The following is a 19,171-nucleotide window of genomic DNA, read 5'->3' as shown; positions in this document are numbered from 1 at the left end:
ACCTCAAAGAAAGGCATCAGTAAAGTGGAACTTCTGTGTGAACTATTCATATCTTAAACTGCACTGTAACTTTTTATTCATGTATTTTTTCTTTTAATGTTTATTTTTATCTTTGCTTTTTAATGACTGTTTTTAAATGCCTTTTTCTGAATGTCTTTCATTTTTGTGAATCACCTTGAATTGCCTTTTGTTGAAAGGTGCTATATAAATAAACTTGCCTTTCACTGAAGTTATGAGAAAACCGTGTTTCATGGCGAGCATTGTGTTGCCATGGCAACGGCATTTGAAGAAATCTGAAAACTGTCACATAGATGTCTTCATGGCTGGACTGTTAGCACACTTGTGAAGTTTGAGCACTTTTGACCATTTTCATAGGAGTTATAGCAATATCGTGTTTTACGGCGAGGGGTGAGTTGCCATGGCAACAGCTTTTGAGGAAAACTCACTAATGGCACATAGAAATGTTGAGGGCTGGACCATTAACCATTATCTGAAGTCTGGTGCTGTTTTGACCATTTGCATAGGAGTTACGACAACATCGTTTATTTTGGCGAGGGATGCATTTCCATGGAAACGGCATATGGTGAGATGTCAGATTTGGCGTAGAGCTGTTGAGGCCTGGAGAGGTGATATACAGGTGAAGATTGGGGGACGATCGGACCGTGTCCATTGGAGTTACAGCGACATCGTGTTTTTTGGCGAGGGATGCGTTGGCGGCGTTCTGAGCCTGTCAGTTGGAGTTATGACATAATCACACAGGTGTTTGTGTTTGAGGTGACGTTATCAAACACCTGTGTGTGTGTCCAGAGATCAAAGGTTACCATGGTGATGTGCAGTTATCAGTGAGAGGAGAGCCTTTACATTGATCTGAATGAGATAAACCTCTTACATATGAACGTTTTGTTGAATAACCGTAGCCGATATCAGTGAAATGTCAATGCGTGAAGCATCTCAGGACCCTGATGAGCGTCTCAGTCTGCTTTTTACTTTCGAGTCGATAATGTGGCCTTTTTGGCAGATTAACTAAAGTTGTGCGGCTGCTGCTGTGAGGAAAGATCAGGCTGAATTTACAATGGGCCTTACTGGAGACATGTTGAACGTTATTGTCAGTTTTTGCCTCAAGAGGAATTTTGTTTAGTTATTTTTGCTTAATTTTTATTTATTTTCCGACCTAAGAGGTTTTTCTACGTTTTTCATGAACAATGATGTCTCAGGAGTGTAGGGTTTAAAAAAATAATGATGGCGAATTTCAAGCTGTCCTCCACTCTAGCTGTGACATCACACACTCTAGCCTTAACGAGCTGCGCAATACACACTAATGTTAAAATCTGAAGGCCTCTTTGCCAAGGTCTGAACAATGTTTAATATTTCTAAAAGTATGAATCTGATTTAAAAGTTGTGTTACACAAATAATGGGTAACATTTTAAAGTTGGAATGAGGTTCTGAGCAGTTAGCAGTTGAAGTCGCATGAAGATTTGTTGGAGTCTGAAGAATTTCTCCATTGACTTCCATGTTTCCATGACTTATGGGATGTATCTCTGGATTTATGAAAGTTATGAATGAGAAAAGTTATAGCCATCGATTCCCGACCGAGCTGAACGTTTCGATGTTCGAACGGAGTTTCTGCGATGTTAATGCGGGAGGAGAAGAGGGCCAAAATACCGGCGGAATAATAATAAACTTTTTGTGCGTAGGATAACATAATAATACATATGGACACATAATGATAAAAAAATATAGACTATATAAAAATATGTTTTCTTACATCATAGGAGACCAAGAGAGACGTGTGCACTGGATGAGCATTTAAAGACTATAATGACTGTCTGCTCCAATCAGGAAGTACATGCTTGAGGGTTTTCTGTTGCAGAGCACAAGCTACAGGAGCAAATAAACAACATGTCCGATAGTACGAAGCAGCAGGACCCATAAGGAGTTTTCCTTATGGGTCAGAAATCGTGGACTTTAAAACATTAAAAATCATCAGGAATCTAAATGATCAGTCTAGTAAGACCTGCCCACATATAAAGCATCATCAGTATTGGAGACTTTCTTATCAGAGCAAACTGAAACATGAGGTAAAAAGTATTTATTCAGCTGCAGATCAGACAGTTTCACACAAGAGAAATATTCCACACCTTTATTCTGATGTTTAGGACATAAAATAATAATGGTACAAAAAGATTTTTCTGTTCACGGTAAGTCACAAAGAGTTGGCCGGGGAACATACCGGAGAACACAAAGCATGGTCGTTAATAGAGTTCAGTTTATGAGTCGCCTCCTAAAAGCAAACCATCGCAAACATCTGATTTCTTACGTACATTAAATTCTCCTTAAAACAATTCTAAATGAAATGAGAGCAGAAGAGAAGCTGAGCACCTGGACGACAGCTACCTCTAAAGAGCGGTGCAGGGATGTCTGATTTTTGTAGTCCGACCCTGAAGGCAGCATCTCCCCGGTTCCCTCCGCTAAAAGCCAATGGGAGTTTTTCATTGGATTTTGGAAAAAACGTTATGATACTTATTTTGATTTCTGCAGTAAGACGCTAACATTAGGAGTTAACCACAGGCCTTACTTCTGGCTAACAGGGGACTCATTCCTGCACCACTCTGTATCCGCACAGAAACCCCTCCCCCTGAGTCTCAGAGCAGCCCCTCCATCTCCCTCATGAACGCCTCGTACATCTGGTCCTTACTCTTCATGTTGGACTGCGCCACCGCCCCCATCTGGTTCGGGTTCACGTATCCCATGGAGGCCGCGGTCGCCTGCTGTTTCAGCCCCAAGCCTTCGTCTTTCCGCCTCCCGATCCCCGACCTGTCGTGAGCGCCGGCCATCGTCATCCCTCCCCCCACCTTGTCCCTCCTCACCCTCAGAGCCGTGGGGACGAAGCGAGTGACCTCCGCCTTCATGTTGATGATCTGAGGTTTGGCTGAGATGGTGGCTCCGACCCCCGACGCCAACAGACCTCCAGAAGAAGCAGAAACAGACGTGATGTTTGCTCGCTTCTCGATGGTGGCGGCGGCGTGGTGGGGGTTTCCACCTGGGGGGTTGTTGTTGGATGTCCCTGGTGGAGGGGGGGGCATCTGCATGACCCCCCCTTGGCGCATGGACATCGGCATCGGAGGGGGCGGCGGCATGTTGTTTTGAGGACCTTCCTGGTTGGATCCGGAGCCTTTTTGCCGCTGCACGATGTTGGGAGGAGCGCTGAGCACGTTGGAGTTGAGAGGGGGAGGGAACAGGGAGAGGGGGGGGGCGAGGGGCCGGGGGGGTCCTCCTGCTCTCGGGGGAGGAGGTGGGATACCTGTGGAAAAATAAATAAAAGCATTTATTATGTGAAGAAGAGTTACAGTTACATGTATCCACTGCACACACACATGTGCCTACCTGGTGGTGCAGGGGGTGGTAGTCTGGGAGGGGGTCCCCTGGGTGGGGGGCCGGGTGGGAGGCCAGGAGGAGGACCAGGGGGGGGGCCTGGGGGCCGGCCGGGAGGAGGACCAGGAGGCAGGAGGCGAGGCATCGGACCCCTCATTCCTCCAGGGATACCGGGAGGCCTCAGGAAGGGAGGAGCACCTGGAGAGCACGGATCAAATATTAAACAAAACAAGGAGACAGTTTGATAAACTCTGCGGTCAGTAAAGACGGCATGTTCACGACCCTGCACCGGACGCTTAGTCAGGGATTACCGGGTCTTGATTCAGTATACATGTATTGTCTTGGGACCCTGTGTCAGCGGTGCAGCCCACGTTCCTCAACATCTGGAACCCACTCTTATGGCGCGTTTCCACGGCAGCGGGGAGCTCGCTTTAAGCGTGCCGAGCCGTGCGGGGCCCGTTTTTGGCTGCGTTTCCACTTGGCCTAGTTTTGGCCCGGGGCGACTTTTTCACATTTTTTCTGGCCCGACTAAATCGTGGTTCTCGGGCCAGGAACAACCGGGCTGAGTCGGGCTGAGCATGCTAAACTAGACACACGGGACACAAACCGGAGGAACCAGCATGGAGGGAGGTGGCAGAGGCAGTGGGGGAAACTGGTAGGTTTCCTGTTTGGGGAGTTTATATATATATTTATTTATATATATATATATTGCTCCCATAAAATCCCCGTTTTTTTGCTTTGTATTTCGGGGGCGGGAGATTCATGTGATTGGTTGTTGGTCGTGTTGCTTGAATAAAATCCCCAAGCTCCAGACACGCCCAGCTCCAAGCTGTTTTTGGAGCTGTAGTGTGGACGCTCCGTGAGAGTGTGGGCAGTGTTCGAATGGTTTGATGATGTGCTTTTTTGACGCTGCGGGGAAACCGGAACGAGCAGAACCGACGGAAGTTTTTGTAGCTGCAGTTTTTGTCTTCTACTCTCCAGAGAAATGATGGTCATTGGATCATCAGAGAGACACTACGGACTACCCGGGTTCCACTGGGGTGGATGAGGGGTTTGTGAAAGTGTATGAATGTTTAATAAAATGCCGGCTATATTAATTTGATATTGTTTTTTCTATTTCTATTATCTTCTGCTCCTCATTGAAAGCAACCTAGTACATAGAAGTGTTACACATAGATAACACCACTGTAATTATTTAACTAATTAAAAAGTTGTAAAACATGGAAATGAGTCAGTATTTGATCACGTCCTATCCACTCTACGACGTCCAATACCTCAGTAAATACCCCACTGGGGAATACAAAAAACGAGGTTACTAACAAGTGTCTAAATGAGACGACTAAACGTCATCACACCCAACATTAGCCACCTTTAGCTTAGCGGTGGTGACGTGAAGTCATGTGACCGTGCTGTAGTTCCTTTATAGCCCAACATTAGCCTCCTTTAGCTTAGCGGTGGTGACGTGAAGTCATGTGACCGTGCTGTAGTTCCTTTATAGCCCAACATTAGCCGCCTTTAGCTTAGCGGTGGTGACGTGAAGTCATGTGACCGTGCTGTAGTTCCTTTATAGCCCAACATTAGCCTCCTTTAGCTTAGCGGTGGTGACCTGAAGTCATGTGACCGTGCTGTAGTTCCTTTATAGCCCAACATTAGCCTCCTTTAGCTTAGCGGTGGTGACCTGAAGTCATGTGACCGTGCTGTAGTTCCTTTATAGCCCAACATTAGCCTCCTTTAGCTTAGCGGTGGTGACCTGAAGTCATGTGACCGTGCTGTAGTTCCTTTATAGCCCAACATTAGCCTCCTTTAGCTTAGCGGTGGTGACGTGAAGTCATGTGACCGTGCTGTAGTTCCTTTATAGCCCAACATTAGCCTCCTTTAGCTTAGCGGTGGAGACGTGAAGTCATGTGACCGTGCTGTAGTTCCTCTATAGCCCAACATTAGCTTTTTACTTCAGTGGTGTTAATATGTGAAGATTTTCCTGCTGAGCTAAACGTGTAAATATCATAAACATTGAGATTATTTTCTGCTATAATCCAAAACCCCGTTGGCCTTTTGTGGAGGAAACCCGGGAGATGATGCCTTCAGGGTCGAACACACAGAAATACATCATCCCTGCCCCAGAGTTGAAACTAACCTGGTGGTGGTCCTGGTGGGGGGCCAGACGGGGGGCCAGGGGGCCTCATGGGAGGGTTTGGGGGGGGACCCATGGGTGGGGGCCCGCTCATCGGAGGGCCCTGCAGGTGTGGAGGTCCCTGCTGTCCCACAGCTGGAGGGGGGAGTCGAGGATTAGCCATCGGGTGAGGCTGGCTCTCCCCAGGGGGTCCTCGGTCCTCGATGTCCGAACTGTCAGATTCATCCGTGTACTCTTCCTCTACCTCCTCCTCTTCCTCGTTCTCAGGGATTGACTGACCTGGAGACAGCAAAAATGTATCGTATGTCATCAGAAAATTGTTGTCTCCTATCATGCTATTTTTAGGCAATAGCACAGGTCTCAGATATATACAAATATATAAAAAACATGTCTATGAAGTGTTTTGCTCCAAATACCAAACAGATCCCCCATTCTAGCCGTGCCTCATATCCCTCTGTTTCACTTCCTGTTTCAAAAATGATGTCTATAACAATTTAAAAAAGAGGGCGGAGCTTATGCCTGCTCAGAATTCTCCCAGCAGAAACTCAGCTAAATGCAGCCGTGATGAAACTCCATATCATGTTCCAAACCACATCAAGGATTCTCTCTGAAACAGTCTGGAGCTCAAAGGCTTTCTCTCTTGCCGGTTACACCACAAGCTGAGTTCCTTTCTACTTCCTGCTTCTTCACACACATGCTCTCCAGCACAGGTTAGCTCTGAGTGTTAGCGATGCTAATGTAAACACCGACCATATTACGTCCAAAACAGTCGGGCATTGTTTCTGATAGAGTTCCCCGACGCACCGGGGACACTTGTTGATGTAGAAAAGACATCAACAAGTGCACGATAGGTGACCTTGAAAGTGTGCTAGGTTAGTATGTACTGAGGGGAAACTGGTGAAATACAGTACCTGCCATCCTCAACATCATGGCCTGCAGAGGGGTGATGGCCTTCGTCTTCTTCACCAACCTCTTCTTCTTCTTCTTCTTTCCGTCGCGGGGAGCCTCTGGAGGCAAATCAGCGAAACGTACACTGCGACCTGAAGCAACGAGACGTCAAGATTCATTAGAAGCAGACCGTATATGAGTGCAAGAAACGGAGAGTACGAACACGACTTCGTTAAAACTGCCATTTTTGATCCTGAACATTGCAGAAATGGCTTTAAATATAAATTATAATTCAAAGGTTTTATCGTCAGGTGCTCATGAGCTGCAGTGTAGAAATGCAAATGCAATTCTTCTGACCTGAGCTCCTCCAACAATGCAACACATATAATACAACAAATAAATAATGCAAGAAGTCGATATCCATGTAAATAGATGATATATACAAGAATAAAGCCATTCATTTTAATTAACGCCACTTATGCTAATTGTGCAAATTACCCTAACATATGCAGGTTAGCACCCGGCAGCTAAAATGTTCTGGAGACATTTCCAGGTTCACTATGCAGACAACCGAGAGAACATACAACGGAGAAAGAAGGACAGACCATCGATTTCTATTAGTTTGAGAACGGGGCAGTAGTAGTATAGTAGTAGTAGTAGTAGCCGTAGTAGCAGTAGTAGTAGTAGTAGTATAGTAGTAGTAGTAGTAGTAGTAGCCGTAGTAGCAGTAGTAGTAGTAGTAGTAGTATAGTAGTAGTAGTAGTCGTAGTAGCAGTAGTAGTAGTAGTAGCGGTAGTAGTAGCGGTAGTAGTAGTAGTAGTAGTAGTAGTAGTAGTAGTAGTAGTAGTAGTAGTAGTAGTAGTAGTAGTAGTATTAGTAGTAGTAGTAGTAGTAGTAGTATAGTAGTAGTAGTAGTAGTAGTAGTATTAGTAGTAGTAGTAGTAGTAGTATAGTAGTAGTAGTAGTAGTAGTAGTATTAGTAGTATAAGTTGGAGTAATAAATAAGAATATTCGAAATTATTCAGGTATGAGAATATGAGTTATGAATATTTTTCATACAAGTAGTAGTAATAGTAGTATTCATAGTTGTATGAGTAGTAGTATAAGTTGGAGTGGCATCAGCATGTGAAGGACACTGCTCAGGAGCTAGCTCTGTATGTGATGCTCCTTCCACCTGGAGAGCACCACAGACACCTGGGTCCTGAGGCTGAAGCCGGGGACCAGGGAGATCCTTCTAACGGCCCCTCACCAGCATGCCTCTCGGTCCGGTCTCTGTCCTCGTCTCGTTCCCTCTCCTCTTCCGGCCGGTCCACGCTCATCCTCATCTCTCCGTCCCTCTCCTCCTCTCGCTCTTCCTCGCTGTCTTCCTCAGAGTCGCTGTCCTCTTCGTCCGCGTCGTCTCGGTCTCTGTCGCTGCCGCTGTCGCTGTCTCGATCTCTGCCCAGCTCCATCGCCGAGTCCTTCTCCAGACCCGGAATAGAAGGCTCTGTTTCAATGAGAGGAAACGGAAACAAATATAACAACAACGCAGCGCAACAGAACAACACATAACACTCAAAGCCAAATGCCGTCATTAAACACAGGACTGAAAGCTAATCGATGTATAATAATCTATATATTATACATTTATAAAAAAAATCTAACATGTATAATAATCAGTTAAAATAAATAAAAATATATAATAATAAATAATGAGGGTTTTTGTGTTTTTTGCCACGTTTTAAAATCGAAACAAATGAAATAATAATAAATAAATACAAATAATGTTTTTTTAGAAGTCTCCGTTTGAATGAAGAACGGAGCTGAGTTAGAGGAAGCAGAAATCTAAACTAAAACAATACAACCCGTATGGGCGACTGTGTGTGTCTTTCAACCAGAAGGTTGCCGGTTCGATCCCAGCCCGTGCAGCCAACATGTCGATGTGTCCTTGGGCAAGATGCTGAACCCTGGGTAGCTCCCGATGGCTAACGGTGTGTGTGTGTGTGTGTGTGTGTGTGTGTGTGTGTGTGTGTGTGTGTGTGTGTGTTAGGTCCTAGAGTAAGGGACAATGCTCTGTATGAATGGGTCCATTTACTTTCCCAGTAACATAAAAACCAGATGTAGTAATTAAACACAGGACTGGAAATATCAAGATGAATATTTAAAGGAGAAAAAATATATATAATACTTTTATACAAAAAAAAAATCAATAATAATAAATACAAATATAAAACATAATAACAATAAAGAATAATCAATACATAATAAGGTGTCTGTGCCGTAAGCCCGTAATATAAAATAATAAATAAATAACAATAATAAATATAAAATACAATTATAAATAATAACAAAAAAAAAAAATATTAATAAATAATAATTATAAATAAAAAAGAATTTATAAACATAACAACTAAAAACATATATAAATACATATTTAATAAATAATAAGGGTCTTTGTGTAACTTTTGTATTTCTTTTGATACTTTTTAAAATGTAAACAACTGAAATAATAATAAATAAAAATAAATAATGTTTATTTTGCGATTAAAAAAGCAGCAAGTGTTTTGTGTTACCTGTGTCTGTGCCGTAAGCTCTTCGAGAGGGGATGCCGTACAGGGCCAGCACCTGGGGGGGCGGGGGTCCTGGGGGGGGGCCGGGGGGCTTCTTCCCCGGAGGTAACCGAGGAACACCCGGTACCGTCGACAAAATGGGTCCAGCTGACAGCGCTCCTTTTCTGAGACGTGGCAAGAAACAGAATTCCATTAAAACCACGACGATGAACTCGTGGGCGAGCGGCACCTCTAAGACACTTCGTAACACTGACGGCCGTCCACACGGCGGCGTTGGAAGCGTCTGCCCACTCGCTTTGAATGGGGTGACGTTGCTTTTCGCCGAACTGCATTGTGGGAAGCGGAGCGGAGCTTTCCTGGCGTTTCAGGCTGCAAAAGTTGAGCAATGTTCAACTTTTGCAGCTTCTGAAGCTTTCGGTGGAAGAGTCAGCCAATCAAATCATACGCCAGTACAAGCTCTAGCCAATCAAACCGCTGCTCGTGTGTCAGGGGCGGGAGATTCATGTGATTGGTCGTTGGTCGAGCTTCAGACACGCCCGCCGGCAAGCTTTTTCCAAAGCCGCTGTGTGGACGGGCCGTTAGAGATTTATAAGTACAGATTAGAGATGTCCCGATCACGTGATCGGGGATCGGAGCCGATCACGTGATTTTCAAAAGATCGGAATCGGGACAAAAAAATCGGGGATCGGAATTATTATTTTTTTTAATATAAAATATTTGTATTAATTTATTTAATGTTACAAAACAAAAATGACCATGTTCACGTCTTAAAGTCATCCTGAGGACTTAGCTGTGGTTTGAAATGACACAACTTCATGTATGTGTTGCTTTCTTTGGGCTTGTTTTCATAGACCAGGGGGGTATACTGCGAAGCAGGATGTTCTCTTAGCGGCTAAATTCAGGGAAAACTCCGGCTTTCCGGTCATCCGAAGCTGGTTCTCTTTTTAGCGGCTAGATCTCCATGGTAACTGATGCTAAGCAGCTAACCTGGTTGGGACCAGGTTAGGTTGCAGGCTAAGAGCTCAACTCAGTGAAAGCACCGCCTGCTGACCAATCAGAGCTCAGTGTGCAGAGTTTAAAGCGATCAAGTCATATCACAGGAGAAAGGAAATACAGAAAAACTGCCGTTGCAGGAAAGACGGCCGGCAAAAATCACCGACTGTGTGAACGTGAACATGAATAGAATATCACCTCCATCTTCAGAGCAATCAGACTATTATAACATTAGCGTTAAGAAAGCTTACTTAAATATCGGCCACAACATCAGTACCCGGATCAGAGTACATTAAGTACAGTCCGCGGCATATCACTTCATAATGTATCACATATCTCCTGATCTGAGTCAGCTGAGCCGTATCTGGCCGTGCAACACTCACAGCGTCACAGACTGGAGGCAGAAGCATTATTTTAAGCAACACATAAAGTTGAGGAAACACTCGAGACAAATGTAATTGAAGTCAGATCGTGTTTTAGACGGGCAGTGATATCATAAACCTGTTAATGTACGCATTCAAACACGTGTTCTGTCCCAGCTGTATTCACCTTGCAGCTGCAGCTCTGAGGCTTTGATCCTGATCAAGTGTTTAAGTCATGGATGTTTAAAGTTTAACTTCTTCATTTTTGACTAGTATTAAAGTTCACTTTTCATTCAGAGCGAGAGCGCGTATGTTTTGGATTAGGCCAACCGGCTAACTCAAACATATCCAGGTTAGGTTGAACCAGGTTCGTAGTATAGGCCCCTGGTTGCTTATTCCTCTGAAAGCAACAGAGTGGGCGCAGTGTCTAATAGTAGCAGCAAGCTAACGAGAGGCTACGTTCAGCTGGTGACTCGGGAGGACAGAGAAAATGTCAGGAGTTTGGAAGTATTATGAAATTGAAAGCGAAGGCAGTGTAACAGCCAGATGCAATGTTTGCAAGGCGGAGGTTCCGCGTGGTGGAAAGAACAGAGCTACGTTCAACACGACAATCTAATACGCCACCTGAGAAACAAACAACAACAACAACACGGCGAGTACACAGCGGCCACTCAGGTAACGGCACTGAAACAACCGACACTTTCAGAGACTTTCAAAAGGAAAGAGAAACTGCCCCAGAACAGAGCCAACACAATAACAGCCAGATAGCTGAACTCATCGCGTTGGATGACCAGCCGTTATCTGTTACCTTTCTCTCTTAACGCATCGCATAAAGATCGGATCGGGAAAAATCGGTATCGGCAGATTGTCAGAATCAAATGATCGGAATCGGGAGCAAAAAAAAAGGTGATCGGGACATCCCTAGTTACGATTTACATCCACCGTATTCACGATATAGCCTCATGAGATTCATTTGCATATTTCGTTGCTTCAACCCCCCAGAATCACGGGCTGGTAAACGCTGAAGGCCTACCCGAACGGGGCGTTCTTCTTGAGGATGGAGGGCGGCTGCGCTCCGGGGAGAGGGATGTCCTGGATGTGGATGTTGGAGGGAGCGTGGGGCATGTCTGGCAGAGGGATGCTGTCCACCTCCACCGACTCTGCGTTCTGAAACACCACAAAGCATTCTGGTTAGAAGGGACATCTTTCCTTCCTAACTTCTTCTAATGTCCTGTTGCTCGTGTAATAGGACACACAGATTTAACACATATCTGTATATTTGGGATTGTTGGAACCGTCATTTCGATCTCTCCGCCTGTACACACAAACTGGAAGACTGACATTAAAGTGGACCAGTTTCTACGTGCTGGGGACCGTACTCTCATGTCTACCCCTCAGCGTGGGGTATTCAACATGTCTGCGTTCCCAATAGGCTGCAAACCGACTATAACCCTTCTAACCGATAGATAACTTCAATCAAAATGTATTTGACTTATGAACTGTCCCCGGTCGTGTTCCGTCGCCCAACCCTTCGCTGCAAAGCCTCGACTTGAGGCAGAAAACCGACCTTGACGGAGTCGAAGTAGAGCGCCAGCTGCCCTCGCTTGGTCTCGTAGTCCAGCTCCACTTTCCGCAGCTCCTTGTACGTCTCGGGGTTTTCTCTCTCGTACAGACGGACGATGCGCTCAAAGGTCTCGCGGAGCTTCTTCCTCTTGTCCCGCAGAACTTTCTCGTTCAGCAGCGGCTGCTGCACCGGGTTGAACTCTGTTGGGGGTGTAACGAGAAACGGCCTTTTTAATAATAATAATAAAACAGGACTCTTATACAGCGCTTCTCTAAAAACTCAAAGACGCGTTGACAGAGACAAACAGAAGGACGGGCATTTGAATTGAATAATGAGTGAAAGCCTTTAAAGACTTGCGTTAAATAAGTATTCAAAATCAAAGAAGTGTAACACGTAAATCTAAATAAAGTATTTAATTAAAATGTACAGCATTAAATCCTAGAATGTATTTAAGAGCCTTTAAGTACGGCTGGGGTCCGGTTTGCCTCGAACATCTTCCGAGTCACATGTCATGGTATTTTTACTTCATTTAATTCAACATCCCATCACCGTGACGCCCTCATCTCATTCACGAGAGAGAGCACTTTGGAAAAGGTGGAGCCAACTTGACGGGAAAGGCGTCCGTTTTGCGTCTAACTTGAAATCACTTTTGATAGTGTTGAGGAAACACTGAGTGTCCTCCTCCAACATGAGAGTAGCATGCTAACAGAGGTATCAACTGCAGCTGATAGCTATGTGATTAACATGATGACTCAGCCTCTATGGAGAGAGACATCAAGCATGCTCATTTCTGACGTGGAGCTAATCTGAAGTACACATTGCTGCTTTCTGTTCCTCCATCTTGTGACTGTGTGACTCCCTCTCTTGATATCAGCGTGTGAAGGACACTGCTCAGGAACTAGTCTCTGTATGTGATGACTCCTTCCCTCTGGAGAGGATCCCAGACACACCAGGGAGAGTTCTCCAACAGGAGTAAACATGTACGCAGCCAGGTATAACACAGAAGCCCCTCCCCCTCACCCATCTCATCCAGCTTCTCCATGTCTTTGATGATTTGTCGAGGGTCTTTCATCTTCAGCACCGCCGCTCTCACCATCATCCTCTGCTTCTTGTTCTGGAAGGAGCAAATGCATTTTCTTTAGTTGAAACAAGAGCACTTGAGTCCGCCGTGGAAGTGTTCCAGATACAAACATACAAGAGCTCATATAGCGGAGTCAAAGCAATCAAACGAGCACAGAGAAAACACACACACACACACAGGCAGCACACACACACACACACACACACACACACACACACACACACACACACACACACACACACACACACACACACACACACACACACACACACACACACACAACACCACACACACACACACACACACACACACACCATTGTAAGATAACAAAGACCATGGCATGTGTGAGTGTGTTTGTGTGAGCGAGTGAATATCAGTGAGTGTGTGTGTGTGTGTGTGTGTGTCTGTGAGTGAGTGTGTGTGTACGAGTGTGAGTTTCTGTGAGTGTGTGAGCGAGTGAATGTCAGTGTGTGTGTGTGTGTTAGCTTCCCTAGAGCAAGTGGTGCTGCTCTGCATGAATGGGTGAATGACTCGTAGAGCTTTGAGGGGTCGAAGAGACCTGATAGACCGTAGAAGTGCAGCCCACGTCTACATGTTCCGTAGAAGTGCAGCCCACGTCTACATGTTCCGTAGAAGTGCAGCCCACGTCTACATGTTCCGTAGAAGTGCAGCCCACGTCTACGTGTTCTGCTAAAGTATGATTACAACCGGCTGCTCCTCCTCCTCGGCCCTTCCCTTACTGCAACAGGAATCTTTGTGATAATGTTGTACACACCACACTTCCTTCTACTCTGATTATATTATATAAATCCTGCAGCTTCTTACTCTCTCCCTGAATGTGGACTTCTGTACATTATAATATATCTTTATTTTAAGTTCTATGTGCATGGCTTTTTGAATAATAGTGTTCTGCATTCTCTCTCTCTATACTTTGCTGTGACAACGTACATTTCTCCTTTGTGGGACGATAGAGGAAATCTGATCCTGATTATTACAAACCCATAAGCCGTGAAAAAAGCCAACAGGCCGAGACAGTTAGGAAATAAAGTTATAATCCCGACATCAACGTCATCGTCGAAGGAACGTTAGCGTAAAGATGAACGAGTAGGTTAAAGGGTGTCTGACGTTTACCTTTTTTAACTCCCTTTTCCTGGCCTCCTTTCCTGTGAAGAGGGAAAGCAAGCCGTTATCATTTTGACACCAATAGATATTGACTTTGTGTTTCATGATATGTGTTGCATCGTTGGAGGAGCTCGTGTCTTCGAGCGTAAGATGATAAAACCTGTGGGTCGGTACTTACTGGCCTGGTCGGTGGGATTCATGAACTTCCCACTCTTGGTGGAGGAGGTCGAGCGTCGCCCCATTGTGTCGCTGCGTCTCCTTCACCTGCAGAGAGAGAAAGCCCAACGATGGTGGACGGACGGAGAAAAAAACATTAACGCTGTGCTCATACAAGCCAATTAATATTCCAATGACTTCTACATGGACTCTTCTTGCACGATTGCATCTGCTTTGTGGTTCGAAGGCCAAAGATTCACGAGGGAAGTCTGAAAACAGGCAGCGTCTCACACGTGTATTTACACTACAATAAGCAGTATTTATTTGAGTGTTTAATTTTACATTATGTTCTTGTTTATCTCATTCTATGTCCATGTATATAGACCCCTGCATTAACTTGGTCACCGGCAACCTTCAGCTTATTATATCTACATGTTCTTCTGACATGTATATCTTTGACTTCCCCTGCACTATTGCATTTCTACTGATTATATATTCGTATGTCTCATCTGTATTTATGTTGCATTGTTGGAGGAGCCTGGGACTTAAGGTGCTCCTTCCCATCACCTCACTGTAGCTGTGCATATGACAATAAAGCTTTTGAATCTTGAATCTGAAAGTGACGGTTAGTTACTGTTAGCTAGCTAGTTACCAGTAACCCTATGGCGAACACACAAGCAACGTCCCTCTAATTTATATAATTATCTTACATACGATATAGTGAAACGCAGCAGGTGTTTAAAACCAGCTCCCAGACATTATGAAGTCAGGATAATGATATAATATCTAAATCTTTGCGGGTTCTGCAGCATTAGGAGCTACATGCTAACTGTTAGCTTTGGGCCGCGTTGGCATCGATAGCAGAAATAAATACTTAACCTTTTAATAAAGAAAAAAATCCCGTAAGAGCACAAAGCCCCGCACGCGCTGCTCAGCGTATCAGAAGTAAATACAGACACGTATTGTTTCTGAAAGAGGTATCCAAAGTCTTCTATATGCAGCCGTTAGCCATCCGCCATGTTTACTGAGCGAGAGAGAGACCGGAAGTGGGTCATTTGACGTCATCAAAACTCGTCGCTATGGTAGCGAGTTTTTATCGCTTTTTAATATTATTTCTTACAGGGAATATAGAAAGTATACATTCCTATTTAAAATATATATATATATATTCTAACATTAATTAAATAATATAAATACATTAAAAGGAGGTTTCCTGAGAAGATTTACACGTTTGAGGTACTTTTTTTTTTTATGCTACTCTGTACTTCTACTCCACCACAGTTCAGAGGTAAATGGTGTACTTTTGCTCCACTACATGTATGTAATACCTTTAGTTACTTTACAGATGTGGATGAATGATGTGAAATATAAATGACTACTTTTACTGTCGCTACTTTAACTATATTTTGATGAGAATACTTTTCTACTTTCACTTGAGGAACATTTTGAATGCAGGACTTTTACTGAAACAGAGTACTCCTACACTCTGGTATTTCTACTTTTACTCAAGTACAAGATCTGAGTACTAATACTTGTACTCAAGTACAAGACCTGAGTACTTCTACTTTTACTCAAGTACAAGATCTGAGTACTTCTACTTTTACTAAAGTACAAGATCTGAGTACTTCTCCTTTTACTCAAGTACAGGATCTGAGTACTTCTTCTTTTGCTAAAGTACAAGATCTGAGTACTTCTACTTTTACTAAAGTACAAGATCTGAGTACTTCTACTTTTACTAAAGTACAAGATCTGAGTACTTCCACTTTTACTCAGTAATACAGTATATTGCCATGACATATAGCAGGTGGCTGTATGCACCTTACAACTTGGTTTTTTTCCCGCCAGAAGAAGCAAAGAAGAAGATGAAAAACCAGGGCACTTCCGCATTGGCTTCACTTTTCGGACCCGGAGCAGATCTTCTTCTTCTTTTTGTCTGGAATTTATTTCGGTTACAAAATGAGTTGTTCATCCATGGGATGTAATAATAGACCCTCTAAGCGCTCGGGTGTTAGTTTTTTCCGGTAAGTTTCTTGATTTTGTTTCAGCTGGCTTTCGATGGCATGAAAAATGAGGCCGAGCTAACCAAGCTAGCTAACAAACACTAGCTGATGACGTCAGAGTTTACAATTAGCATTGGTTTTTTTATTTTAATGACATTTTCTGCAAACTATACGCATCAAAGCTGTATTGCTGCCCTTCAGTGATTGGATATAATGAAGTACATGTGCTCAATTTCTGTAATCAACTCTTCATTGGTTTCTCTATTCATATCAATCAATAAGTCAGAGGTGGAAGAAGTACTCAGATCTGTACTTGAGTAACAGTATAAGTACTCAGATTGTACTTGAGTAACAGTAGAAGTACTCAGATTGTACTTGAGTAACAGTAGAAGTACTCAGATCTTGTACTTGAGTAAAAGTAGAAGTACTCAGGTCTTGTACTTGAATAAAAGTAGAAGTACTCTGATCTTGTAGTAAAAGTAGAAGTACTCAGATCTTGTACTTGAGTAAAAGTAGAAGTACTCAGGTCTTGTACTTGAGTAAAAGTAGAAGTACTCAGGTCTTGTACTTGAGTAAAAGTAGAAGTACTCAGATCTTGTACTTGAGTAAAGTAGAAGTACCAGAGTGTAGGAATACTCTGTTACAGTAAAAGTATTCAAAATGTTCCTCAAGTGAAAGTAGAAAGTATTCTCATCTAAATATAGTGAAAGACAGTGAAAGTAGTCGTTGTGCAGATTGGTCCATTTCAGAATAATATATATGATATGTTTTATAATGATTGATCTTTAAAGTGTTCTCAGAGCTGGTGAAGGTGCAGCTAGTCTGAAGTACTTTGTAGACTGCAGGGTAGCTGGTGAAGGTGCAGCTAGTCTGAAGTACTTTGTAGACTGCAGGGTAGCTGGTGAAGGTGCAGCTAGTCTGAAGTACTTTGTAGACTGCAGGGTAGCTGGTGAAGGTGCAGCTAGTCTGAAGTACTTTGTAGACTGCAGGGGAGCTGGTGAAGGTGCAGCTAGTCTGAAGTACTTTGAAGACTGCAGGGTAGCTGGTGAAGGTGCAGCTAGTCTGAAGTACTTTGTAGATTGCAGGGTAGCTGGTGAAGGTGCAGCTAGTCTGAAGTACTTTGTAGACTGCAGGGTAGCTGGTGGAGGTGCAGCTAGTCTGAAGTACTTTGTAGACTGCAGGGTAGCTGGTGAAGGTGCAGCTAGTCTGAAGTACTTTGTAGACTGCAGGGTAGCTGGTGAAGGTGCAGCTAGTCTGAAGTACTTTGTAGACTGCAGGGTAGCTGGTGAGGTGCAGCTAGTCTGAAGTACTTTGTAGACTGCAGGGTAGCTGGTGAAGGTGCAGCTAGTCTGAAGTACTTTGTAGACTGCAGGGTAGCTGGTGAAGGTGCAGCTAGTCTGAAGTACTTTGTAGACTGCAGGGTAGCTGGTGAAGGTGCAGCTAGTCTGAAGTACTTTGTAGACTGCAGGGTAGCTGGTGAAGGTGCAGCTAGTCTGAAGTACTTTGTAGACTGCAGGGTAGCTGGTGGAGGTGCAGCTAGTCTGAAGTACTTTGTAGACTGCAGGGTAGCTGGTGAAGGTGCAGCTAGTCTGAAGTACTTTGTAGACTGCAGGGTAGCTGGTGAAGGTGCAGCTAGTCTGAAGTACTTTGTAGACTGCAGGGTAGCTGGTGGAGGTGCAGCTAGTCTGAAGTACTTTGTAGACTGCAGGGTAGCTGGTGAAGGTGCAGCTAGTCTGAAGTACTTTGTAGACTGCAGGGTAGCTGGTGGAGGTGCAGCTAGTCTGAAGTACTTTGTAGACTGCAGGGTAGCTGGTGAAGGTGCAGCTAGTCTGAAGTACTTTGTAGACTGCAGGGTAGCTGGTGAAGGTGCAGCTAGTCTGAAGTACTTTGTAGACTGCAGGGTAGCTGGTGAAGGTGCAGCTAGTCTGAAGTACTTTGTAGACTGCAGGGTAGCTGGTGGAGGTGCAGCTAGTCTGAAGTACTTTGTAGACTGCAGGGTAGCTGGTGAAGGTGCAGCTAGTCTGAAGTACTTTGTAGACTGCAGGGTAGCTGGTGAAGGTGCAGCTAGTCTGAAGTACTTTGTAGACTGCAGGGTAGCTGGTGAAGGTGCAGCTAGTCTGAAGTACTTTGTAGACTGCAGGGTAGCTGGTGAAGGTGCAGCTAGTCTGAAGTACTTTGTAGACTGCAGGGGAGCTGGTGGAAGGTGCAGCTAGTCTGAAGTACTTTGAAGACTGCAGGGTAGCTGGTGAAGGTGCAGCTAGTCTGAAGTACTTTGTAGATTGCAGGGTAGCTGGTGAAGGTGCAGCTAGTCTGAAGTACTTTGTAGACTGCAGGGTAGCTGGTGGAGGTGCAGCTAGTCTGAAGTACTTTGTAGACTGCAGGGTAGCTGGTGAAGGTGCAGCTAGTCTGAAGTACTTTGTAGACTGCAGGGTAGCTGGTGAAGGTGCAGCTAGTCTGAAGTACTTTGTAGACTGCAGGGTAGCTGGTGAAGGTGCAGCTAGTCTGAAGTACTTTGTAGACTGCAGGGTAGCTGGTGGAGGTGCAGCTAGTCTGAAGTACTTTGTAGACTGCAGGGTAGCTGGTGGAGGTGCAGCTAGTCTGAAGTACTTTGTAAGACTGCAGGGTAGCTGGTGGAGGTGCAGCTAGTCTGAAGTACTTTGTAGACTTGCAGGGTAGCTGGTGAAGGTGCAGCTAGTCTGAAGTACTTTGTAGACTGCAGGGTAGCTGGTGGAGGTGCAGCTAGTCTGAAGTACTTTGTAGACTGCAGGGTAGCTGGTGGAGGTGCAGCTAGTCTGAAGTACTTTGTAGACTGCAGGGTAGCTGGTGGAGGTGCAGCTAGTCTGAAGTACTTTGTAGACTGCAGGGTAGCTGGTGGAGGTGCAGCTAGTCTGAAGTACTTTGTAGACTGCAGGGTAGCTGGTGGAGGTGCAGCTAGTCTGAAGTACTTTGTAG

At 44.5% G+C, this 19,171-nt stretch overlaps 1 protein-coding gene across 1 annotated transcript; it reads right to left on the bottom strand.

The window, feature by feature from the left end:
• Window positions 1–2,075: 2,075 nt before the first annotated feature.
• On the bottom strand, window positions 2,076–15,259 carry wbp11 (WW domain binding protein 11). Its single transcript, XM_034078465.1, has 12 exons — window positions 15,099–15,259; window positions 14,242–14,327; window positions 14,073–14,104; window positions 12,881–12,974; window positions 11,864–12,060; window positions 11,330–11,463; window positions 8,945–9,105; window positions 7,642–7,878; window positions 6,416–6,544; window positions 5,508–5,783; window positions 3,386–3,571; window positions 2,076–3,302 (listed from the first exon to the last, which is right to left on the bottom strand). The coding sequence occupies exons 2-12, from the start codon at window positions 14,303–14,305 to the stop codon at window positions 2,644–2,646; spliced, it is 2,169 nt and encodes a 722-aa protein (XP_033934356.1). The 5' UTR covers window positions 14,306–14,327; window positions 15,099–15,259; the 3' UTR covers window positions 2,076–2,643.
• Between the last annotated feature and the right edge of the window lie 3,912 nt (window positions 15,260–19,171).

The sequence above is a fragment of the Pseudochaenichthys georgianus genome, unplaced genomic scaffold (genome assembly GCF_902827115.2).
Source record: "Pseudochaenichthys georgianus unplaced genomic scaffold, fPseGeo1.2 scaffold_433_arrow_ctg1, whole genome shotgun sequence".
Classification (NCBI taxonomy): Eukaryota; Metazoa; Chordata; class Actinopteri; order Perciformes; family Channichthyidae; genus Pseudochaenichthys; species Pseudochaenichthys georgianus.
This window is presented reverse-complemented; position numbering and strand designations above follow the sequence as displayed.